The sequence below is a fragment of the Vombatus ursinus genome, unplaced genomic scaffold (genome assembly GCF_900497805.2).
Source record: "Vombatus ursinus unplaced genomic scaffold, bare-nosed wombat genome assembly UNPS02000582.1, whole genome shotgun sequence".
NCBI classification, from domain to species: domain Eukaryota; kingdom Metazoa; phylum Chordata; class Mammalia; order Diprotodontia; family Vombatidae; genus Vombatus; species Vombatus ursinus.
Window position 1 is genome coordinate 35,071,080 of NW_020940360.1, and position 14,371 is coordinate 35,085,450.

General features: G+C 37.7%; 1 protein-coding gene across 1 annotated transcript in view; it reads left to right on the forward strand.

Annotated features, from left to right (window-relative positions):
* SOBP (sine oculis binding protein homolog) overlaps positions 1-14,371 on the forward strand; it is a 226,321-nt gene that overhangs the window by 126,163 nt on the left and 85,787 nt on the right. The window contains exon 5 of the mRNA XM_027856556.1: positions 6,669-6,764. Coding sequence (XP_027712357.1) covers positions 6,669-6,764 — 96 coding nt within the window. The remainder of the gene's footprint in view (positions 1-6,668; positions 6,765-14,371) is intronic.

A 14,371-nucleotide genomic window follows, 5' to 3' on the forward strand; every position in this document is an offset into this window, starting at 1 on the left:
TGTGCTACTGCCTTTCATATAAACTATGATTTTTGTATAATTGTAATTTGATTATTTTTGTCCTGCCCACATCATGTTAGCTTAGTGGCTTAGTTATAGTAAATGTAACAGTGTTACCTTTTCCCTGCTAATCTTTGCCAGTCAGATGGGAGAAATATCCAGCTAAGGTATATTATGTAGCCAAGTATAGTTCTTACGTTATAGGTATTCATCTAGACAAGTCATTCCATGTCTGTGGGCCTCAGTTATAAAATGAGGGGAATGGTTCTCTAAGACATTGTCCAGCTCTTATTCTGATTCTGTGATTCTAGGGTTTGAAGGGGGTTTGCAAATTGGATAGAGAGCTGGCCTGGAAAACCTGGAGTCATGTCTTGCCTCTGACACATATTTGCTATGTGAGCCTGGGCAAATCCCTTAATGACTCAGTACCCGAGACAATGCTGAAACTCTAGATTTGAAGAAGATACAGACTTGCATTGGTAGATGGGAGTTTCTTCAGCCAGGAGTAACCTATAGCAGTGAAACCAGAAGAAAGAATGCAGACTTTGACTATCAAATAGATAATAAAATCTCTGGTCTGAGTGTATGAGAGAGCTTTTACTGCAAGCTACAAAATAAAATAACACACAATAATAAAATTGTGTGACAAATTAAATAAAAGCATGGAATTGGTGATGATATTTGCAAAAGCGGACTAAAGATGAGGTATTGAATTTGTTTAGGCTAGAGGTATTGAGGTATAAGACAGGTGGATGACACAGTGCTAGGAAAAAAAAATAGTCATAGAGTCAGGAAGACTAGCTGTGTGACCCTGGGCAAGTCACTTAAACCTCTGCCTGCCTCAGTTTCCTTATATGTAAAATGGTGGAAATAATATCACCTCCCTTCCAAGTTTGTTATGAGAATAAACCAAGACAATAATTGGAATTGGAATTTGGAACTCCAAGATTGAAAATCACGTTGTAAACTTCAAAGTGATATATAAATGCTAGCTTTTTGTTCCATAGGCCAATACTTTAAGCTTTCTTCTCCTTTACTATTTATTGAATATTCCTTCATCTATTTTAATACCCCAAATACCTGAAATTTCCTTTTAAAATTGTATATATGACAGGCAGCTAAATGGTAAAACCCTTTCCCACTATAATGCAATTTGGGGATTTTTATTTGATTTCTTTTTTGTGTCTTGAAGTGAAAGCAACTCACAATAATAATAGGTAAAAAAATATTCCTTTGATCTGACAGTAACATTTCTTATGAAAACACTAGGGTCAACTCCTCCTTATGCTATATTTAAAGCAAGTACACAATGCCTTAGCAAGGGTATAGTTACTTATGAAGAAGTACAGAAGGAAAAAAAAATTCTAAATTCTACCTCATGATTTCACTTATATTTTGGTCCAAATTGTGTTTCATATATTGCCATTCTCTCACTCTGCCAGCAAGTCTGTAACTTAAGTGCTTTCCTTGTCCCTGGACCTCAACATTAATATGGGGCTCTACTGTATCCAGGCATAGATATGGAAGAAGACAATGACCACAACCAGAGGTTCAGGAATCTTCCTGGAGGAATTCTGCAGCTTGGGAGAGGAAGTTCCCAGGGATTTTTGCCTAGCACTCCAGTGAAGTGGTATGATCCATTCAAAGGGAGTTGGGCTCCATCTGTCCCACTATGAAAGAATGGAGAACTTTTCTTTTGTTCCCTATAGAGGCCCTTAGGAATGTGCTACCAAACCTAGCCTTGCCTCTCCTCCCACCCTGAATCAAGCATTTACTCTTGTTTCCATCTCTCTCTCAGAAAGATCTCTTCAGCTTTCTTGGGCCAAAGATGGAGCCACCAACCATGCATGACAGTGCTTATTTGGTAGTCTTTGCTGCTACAAATAGAGAGGAATATTTGGTCAAGTCTGAGAGTGCTCTGAGTGATGTCGTAGGGTTGCTGATAAAACCTCTTATGGTTAATTGAAAAAGTCAGCATGGAAAAAAAAAGAAAAAGTCAGCTTGGGCAATTGATTGCTAAGGCAATTATTGGAGCTTTGAAAGCAACTTACAAAAAAGGAGAACAACAGATTTTGGCATGGTATTAATATCTGCCCTGAAGATTTACTCTGTCACATAACCAGGGGCTGGAAGAGATCCTAGGTTCTCGAAGTCTATGCCAGTACACTATGGATAGGTTTTAACTATAGGCTTGGTGCTGAATTATGGGCCAGCCTACCTAGATTTGTGGAAGCTCAGTGGCAGAAGGTTGGCCACCAGGTGATGTCATTTTTCAGCAACTCATGATGAGCATCTATTAAGGCAGGAAGAAGTCAGAGTACAGTTAGAAAGATCACTGGCTCTGAAGTCAGAGGCCCTGGGTTCAAATCCCCCATCTGATGCTTATGGCCTTAGTGACCTTGAGCAAAGTCACGTAACATACCTAGGCCTTTCCTCTATAAAATGATGGGTTTGGACTAGATGGTCTCTGAGATGAGAGAAGCTCTCTGAGATTCCTTCTAGCTCTATATCTTTGATTCATTTAAAATCATAGGTCAATCAAGTAATGAACTGAATATATAGTAGATATCATGCAGGCATTAATTTAGCTTTTAGGAAGCAGCAAAAGAATACTGGCGCTAGAATAAGATCCTTCCACTGACTCTTATAAAAATAAATAGTGTAGCATTTGTGGTGGGGAAGAACTAAACACCCATCTGTATGTGTGTGGCCTCAAGCAAGTTATTTAACCTCCATGGGTCCATCCTCATCTGTAAAAGGAGGAAGCTGGACAGTTTGACCTGTAAGTTCCCTTCCAACTCTAAAGCTATGATCCTATGACTGCTATGTATTCTCAATCATGATTATTCATAAATGGCCTGTGAGAAGCAAGTATGAACTGAAGCCTTCCAAATTTTTTTAGGGTGACTCCTCTCTAATCAGCAGTTAAGCTGGAAAAATAGACCATCATATAACACTTCAAGTCAACAAGAACCTACTATATGCCAGGCAGTGCTAAGCTGTTCCTAGAATAACATTTTCCAACTCAAATATAACATTCCTCTGAGAGTCACATACATCCCTTACCCCTCTAGTGGTACATAGCAGACCACTCAAAAGATTTGACTATATCCCTCTAGATCAAGCAGCTATCAAGAGAATTACACCTATTCCCAAGAGAGAAGGGAGCAGGACACCTCTTGTCACCTAAAACTTATTTTTTTTAGATGATTATACTTGACTTCTCTTAGTCCTTAGTGAAGTTTAAAACTTTAGACCATTTAGAAATTCAGAATACTGTGAGGATTATTTTTGGTGGTGGTAGCAGTGCTGGGGTATGTATGTATGTGTGTGATGGTGTGCATGTGGGTGGTGGTGTTGGGTTTCCTTTCACTATGTGTGTTTTCCATTTCTGTGGTTGTGTGATGGATACCAAGCAAATGGTTGTAGGATGGAATTTCTTTAACTATGTAGTCAGATTAATTGTCAGAGGTTCAGGCACTTTCCAGTGAAGGGGATGTGTGATACAGAGAAAAAAATGGAAGATCTTATAAGACAAGCTGTGAAAACAGGATGGTTCAAGTTGCAGGAGGCCCCATAGTAGCGTGTGGTGGGAGTGTTGCATGGTGAGGCCAGAGACTCTATAACCATTTGAGCCTGGGCACATCACCTCACCTGCTTGAGACTCAGTCTCCTTCCCTTTAATGTGAGGGTATTAGATCAGATGATCTCTAAAGTCCCTTCAGGGACCTGGCATTCTATAAGTTTCTTTATTTTTTATACCAAACCCCACATGCCTCCTAGGAAAGTTTCTAGAACATTGAGCATTAGTGGGTCATACTTTAATACTTTATTTAACCTCATGAATTATGAATTATAAATACTGAGCTAGTTGTTGTGAATAGACAAATTTAAGACCTACATAATATGGTAATTTAAAAAAAATCAATAACTCATAAGAGACTTACATGTAAAGGAAATAAATTTATTTTTATTTTTAATCAGCAATGTTGACAATATCACTAGGCATCTGGTGTGTATGTATGTGTATGCGTAGTACATGTATAATAAACACATTCTAGCTTATGAATATTTATGTATAAGATACATATATATCGTGAATATAGACATACATATGAAAACACACTGGCCCCTGTATAACTATATGCAAAGTGTGTTTTCAGGCATATGTAACACAACACACTAAGAATGTACAAGGACTCGCTGAAGTCCTTTTGCCTAATCTAATGTCATTTTTCTGAGGACTTGCTTATAGCAGGTTTTAAGTTCAGCACACATCAGTGTTCATCCATGTACCAGCAAACATTTACTGAGTACCTATTGTGTATTAGGCACTGTAGGGAAACAAAGATAAATTAGATATGGTTTCTACCTTCTAGGAAGTTGCAATGTAGAGAGGTGTTTACAATTTATTTATAAGAGCCAAGCATTACAAGCAGAGTTTCATGTAGCAGTATCCATTACTTGCTCTAGGCATAAAAAAATCTTTCTTTTGTTGAAGTATTCCATTTTTTACTTCTAACCACCAGGGTCACCATAACCACAATCTAATCCAATTCAGCCCAACAAGAATTTACTAAGCACCTACTGTGTGCAATTTCACTAGGCAAAAAAGCAAAAGAAAAAAGACAAAGACAAAAATGAAAAACAGTCTCTACCCTCAAGAAGCTTATATTCTACTGGGAGTTACTGTAGAGTAGAATACTCTACAGAGTAGAGTACTGTAGAGTAGAATACTGTAGAGTTAGAATATACTATAGAGTTATATTCTACTGGGAGCGGGGCAGGGATATAGTAGGTTTACAGATAAGCATATACTTGATAATTTGGGAAGGATGGAGTGAACACTAAGAGCTAAGGGAATCTGGAAAGATTTCCCATAAGAGAGGCAAGTAATGACAGATTTGTAACCGGCCCAACTTAAGGCCACATTTCCTTAAATAGGTCATCCTGATATAGTACATAGTATGTGTAACCCTGTATCATGTGTTATCAGGTCACCCTGACATAGAGAAGAATGAACACCCTGAGTATCAGTTTTACTTAGAGTAAAACTGTGGACAGTTTAAGTTGCTATCTGTCGAATCAAGATGTTAAACACTCAGGAAGAGACAGTTTTTACACAGCTTGGACTCTCACACTGTATTTTTTTCCTCCTCTAACGTCAACTGCTTTGGGCATCAGGAAAAGGTTCAATAAAAGAGGCATTGAATCCAAAACGGGGGGCACTCCTAATTTTTAAAACAAATCAATTAAAAAAAACACCCACCCTAATCCTTCTGTGACCCAAATACTAGTGGCCTTGTCATTCCCTCTTCTGAATTATTCCATCCTAACTCCCATCCATCCCTACAGTGGGAAGCAAAAGCCTTTATGATGATGAGCTACGCATCCCAGGGCTTGCAAAATGTGGATTTGTTTCTGAAATGGCAATACAAAAAACAATGCTCCCAGAGTTCCCAGCGACATCCAACAACATCAGACCAATTTCACTCCATCAAGGAGAAACAATGCATAAAGGCTGTCAGGGCTTGCTAGATGTATACTCATCTTCCCCGCCTCAGTCCATATATCACAACAGGTAGTTTTCAACTCTCTTTGTGTCAGACATATTTTTTTCTGAAAAGACAGTAGACAGAGCTACCTGCTGCTTACTCTATGGCTTTCCTGTGTTTCTCTTCTTTTTCTTAGTTCACTGGGGCTTATTTAAATAAGCTGGCTTGGGGCCAGGAGCTCGTCATTTTAATGCAGTGTAAAATGGAATATGCATAATTATATGCAAGCCATATGTGAGGGAGACAGCTCAGCTGTGAATTTCAGGAGGCTGGGAGAGTGAACAGCTTAGGGATTAGTTGAGATGAGAGCGGAACAGAGTGCAAGTGTCGCCCAAATGAATGGCTTAATGAGTGTGCTGCTGACACTCCTCCTTTCACCTACTTCTTTCTCCCTTTGCTTTAACTCCAAACCCGAAAATGATGTAGATTAGAAGGAAAATACTGTATGCAAACGGTATTGCTAATGGGTTCTGTTAATGTCTCCATTTAAACTTCAGCTTTCTTAATTAACAGTGTAGATCAAAATAACCAGTAACTTTTAATGCAGCTTCTTAATTAAATATTTTTTACTGCATTTGATTGAATACTCATTGTTCTTGCTAGAGCGTTGCTCCTTTCAGATCTTTATTTAAAAATAGAGGGGAAATCAGTTTATCGCTAACAGTATTATGATGCCAATTATAAGTATGCAAATCTCTTTTCTTATGGCCTTGCTATTAAAACGACAAAAAAAGTACATTATCTAGAGAATGCTTGAGCATGTCAACAAGTTTACGCAAGTATGTATGTAATGGAATCCTGAAAATGCAATGAAGTCATATGAAACTCCTAAAGTGGTATGACTTTCAGCTTAACTATTGGATTTTGGTTTGTTTCTTATTGTTTTAAGTATTAGAACACAATGAATTTGCATGTTCAGCCTAAGCTATTTAAAGGAAAGAAAAATCCCAAGTTTTGATATCTAAAAGGCGTACTGCGTATTTAAATAAACTTCTTAATAATGTTGTTATTTCTGGATTCCCGTTTGTTTAATGATCTGAGCTGTTATGCTTTTAGCTTTTTTTTCTTCCATTATTTGTAAGTCCCTAAATAGGCCATTATATTTCCCTTCAGGCTAGAGATGAAGATGGACATGCTGAAAATTTCCCCCAGCAGCACTATGCTAAGGAAACTCCAAGGCTTGCCTTCAAGAATAACTGCGAACTACTTGTAAGAATAACATACTTACAACAAGTCTAGAATGTTACTTTAGCACAGTGAAAAAAGTTTTTGAAAGGGTTTGTACATTATTACATAAGTTATGAAATATTAGAGTTTTATCTGTATAGAAGTTCTAAATGCTGATATCACTGAATAATTATAAGATCTCAAATTGTTTGCAAATCTTTTATATCTGATTATAGAGCTTGAATGGCCCGGTTTCATTCATCTGCTTGGTATGGTAGCTTATAGGCAGCCCTTCCCTGGTTAGAAAAGTTAAAAATATACAGACAATAAGTATACATATACAGAGATATATTTCATACATATTTATATATATGTAGCTTTTAAAAAGACCCAGCCCCACTCCCACCTGATATCTGTATACTATTTTTAGACAAAGGTGTAAAATTTTCTTTGTCTAGAAAAAAAAAAGATAGCAGAGTCTACACGCAGTACTCCCTTTAGAATTCAACGTTTTTGCCACTTTCTTACCAAATGCAATCAGGCTCTTTCCATCCTGTTTTTCTGTGTAGAAGGAGTCAAAGCAAGTAAGCAAAAGCACTGACAAGAAGAATTGAGGATGTTTACAAGTCGTAAGAGAGAGGATATCAGTGGTGAAAAGGACTGTATTCCAAAGGAGGGTTAATTTGCTGTTCATTTGAGCATTTTCAGCTAGACAAGATGAAAAGCAAGCAAGAAGGCCTATTATATTTCTATTAAATGAATCTGTTGGGACCTAATGTTCTTGATTAGCTTTTCAAAATGAGTACTCCACAATGAATTTTCTGTTTACCTAAAGTAAACAGGGAATGAATTGTCATTTATTTAAAGAGATTTCAAACACTGCTTTTGAAAATGAAGCTGTTTGATGAATTCAGTTATGTCTTCCCCTAAATTTTCCTTTCTTTCCAACTGCATTTTAAGTACAACATTTGCTCCCAGTGAATGAGAGTGAGAATGCTTAGTTATTATATCTCGAGGTAGTCTAATTTCTGTTTCATTTTTGGCCTAATCCAGTAAGAGCCTGTCTGCCAAATCTCTGCATTAGGAAATTCCACATGCAACGGTCTTTGGGCTTCTCCCTGACACCAACTGTTCCATAAAAACAAAGTGTCCAAAGAGCAGGAAAAGCATGAAAAAAATACAGTTCTTGCCCATTCTAGCCACAGTGACTATGTTGAAAGAGAGAAACACTTTTTTTTTTTTTTTTTGGCTCCATAGCCCTATTCAGTTACAACAGCACTACTCATCGCTGTGTGCTATACTTTGGCTGGTTGCAGGGAAGATTCAATTCTTATAAATCAAATTTCTCTGAACCCTTACATTTTCTCGAATTTATCAGTGGGACACTGAATCCTTCAGTTCTGCTCTTGTTAATATAGACTCTTTCAATGAGCAGCTCTTCCCATTCAGACATGGTATTTAAAAAGTTTCGCTATGTACCTTCTGCTATACCTGATTGAAGGCAGGCAGAGCCATTAATATTGGTACTCAATTATCACAGTGATTTTTGGACAGTTTGGTTCTTATTGAAGGAAGCAATGAAAGTATTTTGATATTTCCTCTCTCTCTCCTACTCCTTTGCTATTGGAAAGATGAGTTGGCGAAGGCCCTGGCTGTGGTCAGTTTGTATTGGAAGAGGGAAAAAAAAAAGAATATCTTTTTCTGCTATCATTAGCAAAAAGATATGTTTAGTTAGGGCCATGCTTAAACACCATATCGTGTTGTAGTTTGGGAAGATTTGGGACTAGTACAATCCTTGCCTCCCTGGTTTTTGTTTGAAATGATCTATTTTTGATAACATATTCAACTCTCTCTACTCCCATGCCCATAAGAAGGGAAGGAGGCCAAAGAAAAACCAGAGAGAGTATTTCTCTAGTGAGAGATATAACTAGCTTTTCATCTGTGAGAGGGCTAGTAGTTTGAGGGCTAGTTATGAAGCCCAGAAAAATTAACATTTGAAACAAAAAAGAATGATTTGGGGGATAATTGCAGAGTCCTTAGAGCTTGCTTAGTAGATCTTTGAGCAAGTCTGATAAGGACTTGTTGTAGGAGTTTGGGCCCTTGGATACAGAGGGCTTTCTTAACTTCAGGATATAGCTCTAGCTTCTAGGACAGCAAGTATAGCCTCTGGTTTAGACAATGTTTATATATCTGAGGGATTGCCAGGATGGATCTAGCAGAGAGAGCACTGGATGGTTTCTGAATCATCCTGGGCTCCTAGAAGAACCAGAGCAGGGGATTAGATGGTCATTACATTGAATCACAGGCATTTATTTGAAGTCCTTTGTCTTAGGGTAGATGCTACTATGCTACCCTGAAAGGTTGGGTGGTGTTTGGATTTCCCTCATCTCATTCAATAAAATACTTTTTAAAAATCTCTGAGTTTCTTGAAAAGGTGAGGGATATTAAGTAAGCTAAATGAAAGCAGAAAGAAATCAATGCCTGGATTATACAAGTGTGTGTAATCAGAAGGCTCTGACAGCGAAAGCATCGGCTGATACGAAATCTGCTCTACAGCTGTAGATTTCCTGTAGGGTATTGATTTTTCCATCTAAATCCCAAACTGTGATATGTGCCATCACACTTAATGTACAACACAGATGACTAGATATTTAACTTGGTGGCCAAGATTCTTTAGTCAGGGAGGGTTCAGCAGTTTCCTTATGCTTTTAATAATTTCAAATATAAAAGGCTGTCAAGATGAGCAACATTTAATAAAACTTGTGCACTACATCACAGTCCATGATCTGATTTGATCCCATCGTTTCTTTTCCCTCACCATCATCAGATGCTATGCAAAGATTTATAGGACCAAATCCCAGAAAGCATTAGGGGACAGAGCAAAAATGAAGGTAACCAGAATGGTGGCCAGGACCTGGGGCCTTAGCATCCCTTAAAGGGAAAGTGCTCCCTATTGCCTCAATATGATTAAAACTCTGCACCATCATCACCAAGAGAGTAGCACATGCATATGTAACCTGTGTCATGACCAAGTCAAGAAACCATGATAAAAGGGTATTATCTATGTCAAAAAGTTCAGAAGGAAAAACATTCAGGGCCAGTCTTAGGAGTAGGAAGGGTGATTTTAGAGGGTCCCTTTCCCTAAGGATCATAAAATCATAGAATGTTACAACTGATAGAAAACCGAGAGATCATTGAATCCAACCACATCCCTTCTGCCTGTCGTTCCACCATTATAACCTCCTTCCTTTGGGCCTTGAAGACTTTCTAACTTTGGGAGCTCCCTGTATAAAGTACCCACAATTCTTGGAGGGTTTATACCTTAAGCCATATATATATATATATATATATGTGTGTGTGTGTGTGTGTGTGTGTATATATATGTGTGTGTATATATATATATATATATATAAATACCTTATAGCTTAAGTTGATACATTAGTTGTCAGTGAATGTAAAATCTCAAGTAAGTCAGTGAGAGTAAAGACCTTACTTAGATATTTAAAGGAAATAGGGTGCACAGGAAGGCATGCAAAGACATTAGAAAGGAAGGTAGCAACTTACAAATTTTCGATTCTGAGGATGGTATTATATTGAGAAAAAAGGTACAAATATGGTCATAATATATATTGAAAGTAGAAAAGGAAACAGACCTGGAAAATCTAAATCAGCATTTGTTGAATGAATGAATGAAAATAGGAAGGAAAACAAGGGAACTCAGAAAAAAAAAACAATTAACTTGCTTTGTTTTCCTTAGCCCTAGATTTCTGAGTCATCATCTTGACAACTTAAGAGTTCCTTTGGTTTCTTCCCAGACTAGCTAGGGTTAGAGGAGGATCTTATGGTTGAATATAAAATATATTCATATATGTGTGCATATATATTCCATATATATATGTATTTTACATATTCCATGTGTATGTGTGCACATGTATGGCAGTATAGTATAGTGGATTCAGAATTGGCCTCAAAGCCAGGTAATACCGGAATTCACATTTTCCTTCTGACATGTACTAGCTTTTTGACCCTGGACAAGTTATTTAGCTTCTCTCTAGGCAGCCTTCTAAGATTATAAATTTCAAAGTTCTTGATGACCTGCACTGATAGAAGTTCTTCATCTGAGGATTCGATATACCAAAGAAAACATAGGTTTAGTTTCTATCAGATCTATCAATCTATCTTTCCATCATCTTATATACTTCATCTGGATGTGGAGGCAAAGGGGAAGATGAGCCAATTAATTTAGGGAAAGGAGGGTTATACTCAATATTGGGATATGCTATATATCTCCCTAGTTATAAAAAAGTACCCTTCTTTCCTCAAACTGTTTCCCATCTTTCCCTTGCCTCAATACCAAGGTGAGGTACATATGATATAAATAAGTCCCAGAAGAGTGCTTGGCTGAAAGTCATTCTCTCTCTCTCTCTCTCTCTCTCTCCCCCCCCCCCCCATATAACAATTGTACTAGAGAACATGTTCTTTGGGGCTGTTCACAACATCAAGGCAATTTGGAAATTTAATATAATTTTAAGTTTGTGGCCTTGTGCACCATAGAAAAAAACAGTAGTGGCCAGGCAATTGTTTCATGGAGCCACTTTTCCACTCCATTTATTTGTGGAGATGGATAAGAGAATTATAATAACTAGACTTCTTCAGGAGAATCCTTCTGTAATATTGAATTATAGGCCAGTAGAACAAAAAACTGAATTCCTAGGCAACTCCTAGAGTCTCTATAGGCTTACTAAAAATTTTGGGCATCGTATTTCTTCAGAAAGTAAGTTGATGTTGATTAAATGAAGGAATAAGAGCTTTGAGGTAGTGTGTAACAAGGACCTATTTGTAAAATTTAAAAAAAAAAGTGAATGAAATATCTATACAATCCTCCTTCTACTATTAGCTCAGCTTTTGTAAGCCATGGCAGTTAAGATAACTTAAAAAGAACTCCCTGATTTTAAATGGAAATTAAATTACTATGCTACTGAAGTCTTGCCTATTTTGTACTCTCAAGACCCCAGGTTGAGAGTGAGTTGTATTTATTTTTTAAAGTAAGATCCAACTGTCCCCTTTCTGCCCTATCCTTGTCCTCTTGTAGCCCAGCAACAGGTCATAGTACAATCTGTTTCCAAGGAAAGTTGAAAGTTATAATAAATGACATTGACATTTAGATATTGCTATCAGATCTGCAAAGCCCTTTACATATATTATCTTATTTGATCCGCACAGAAATCTTATGAGGATTGTACTCTGAATTCATACCAATGATTTCATCAGTTCAGGGCAATTACAGTGAGGAAAATCTCTCTCTCTACTGATACACATTGCTGCAACTTAGAGTATTAAAGAATTGTCTGGGCTACTGAGGTTAAGTGACTCCTCCCCTCTGGCTAATAACTGGATGGTGACTATTTGACACAAACAGCATGTGTCAGAAGCAGGAAATGAAGCCTTAGATTTTCTTGACTCCAAGGTTGACTCTATATCCACTAGCCACACTGCTCTTCATGCTATTTTTATCGCCATTTTACAGATGAGTAGCCTGAGACTGTGATAGATTGAGTGACTTGCCTGAGTTCACATAGCTATTAAGCACTAAAGACAGCATTCGAACCCAGTTCTTAATGACTATAAGCCTTACTTGGCAAGGCTTTCTTTTCTCTATTATGGTACATATGTAAAGAATCACTGTAATTTCACTGCTGAATTGAGAGCTATTGGGAACCAAAAAATTATCTGAAAAGCTGAATGTAGGACCAACATATTTCATCTTGAAGCTTGATATATTCTTTACTGACAAAACTATTTCTTTAATACTATGATTCTTTGATACTATTGACCAATTGGATATCATTGCTCAACTTTACTTCAAACTATATTACTTTGGTGTTATAGCACATACTCAAATGCAAAGAAGATTAAAAACCAGTGTGACAAACCAGAAGTCCCATCACCCTCCCTCTACTACCCCAAAATGTATCATTATACTATAGCCTGAGGTTTTACTAAATGGCACATTGTTTATCAGCTTTCTAAAATAATAATTTTAAGGCCCCAAAGAGGTACAGTTGACATAAAACTTCAGGTCTATAAGGACATGTAATATTGTATATTTCTTAGCTTCTTGAGGGTTGTCTGAGGACTTTTGCTCTAGGCCTCATTCACTGTCACGACTGATTTAGAATCATTTTAGCCCATCACATTAAAACTGTCCCTCTGTTCCCACAGTTTGCAGAAATGGATTTTCCTGACAAATGGAGTCTTTAAGAGAAGACACATGAAAGGAAACATTTCCTCATTTTTAACCAAGCAAAGGGAATGAATGGCTGGTTCCTTGCCAAAAAACCATTGTAGTGTGCCATATCGTCATCTTGTAGTGTTCTACCATTCATCAAGCACTTATTAAGGGCCTACTGTATGTTAGACCTTGTGCTTGACTCTAGACAAAAATGAAATAGTCTCTTCCCCCAATGAACTTACATTCTACTGGGGAAAAAACTAATTCAAAATAAATCTTCAGTGTAAACAAAAATAATGTAAGGGTGTTGTTAAAAAGGTGGGGGCACAAGGATCCAAAAATTGCCCGTATAGGGGTGGTACCTGAACCAAGCCTTGAACAAAGTTAAGAATGATCTCGAAAGAAGAAGACTTTGGGCAGGAAATCATTTTAGTCAAAGTTTCATTCTTACGTTCTGCCTTTTGTCTCTCTTGGCATCATTTCAAGTTATTTCCCACCTGCATCTTTTCCCTTTTTCTATTCTTCTGGGTCTATTCATCCCTTCCCTCTTTCTCTCTGCTTGCTCTGCCCACATTTCTTTGATCAGGGTCTCTTTCTCCAATATCTGTTAGTTACCTGTGTGGGCCATCTCCCTCCACCCCACCTCTGACTTAAACAAAATTTTTTTTCTTCCCTCTTTCAGATGTAAGCTGGAAGGTGGGGAACAAGAGTTGCTCTTTAGCTCTGCCTTCTTGTGCCTCTCCTTTGGTGCCTGCTGTGGGCCAAAGCCATTTACTCTCAGTAGGTGCCTTGGCTAAAACATGTCTTTGCAAAAAGGAGGTTTTTTCTGCCTCTCTAGCATCCTATGCCATTTGATAATTGATGTCAGTCAGAAAAGGAATATTTGCTCATGACCCACTTCCGAGAGCTCTGGTTGGAACACTTGTGCCCTACCCCTTAAATCCCAGTTATTGTATTAGCCATAAATTGAGATTTGAGATCCAAATTGAAGATGGGGGCTGTATGGTATATGTCCAACAAACTTCCATGCATCCCAAGCCATTGACGCTTGTATTGACTTTTGTCTTGCCACTGAACTTTGATAACTCTGGAAGAGAGAGTAAGGCTGATAACTTTGTGCACCTCTGCCTCACTTAAATCCAATTTATGCACCAAGTCAAGATATCACCCATGATGTCATTGATCCTCTTCAAAAATCAAGGAGCACCACCACCACTACCGCCACCACCATCACCAAAACTCCAATAGAAAAATCCAGGCACACAAATTCAGGGTATTTGGGCTTCTTCCCCAATGAGAGTGCCCTGGCCAATGGTCTTGACTTTTGACCATTCAAATGAATTGTCGTATTTGAATTTAGGGAAATCTCTTGGGAACAATTTTTCAAATTATCAATTGCCTGTGGGCCCAGGGTGAG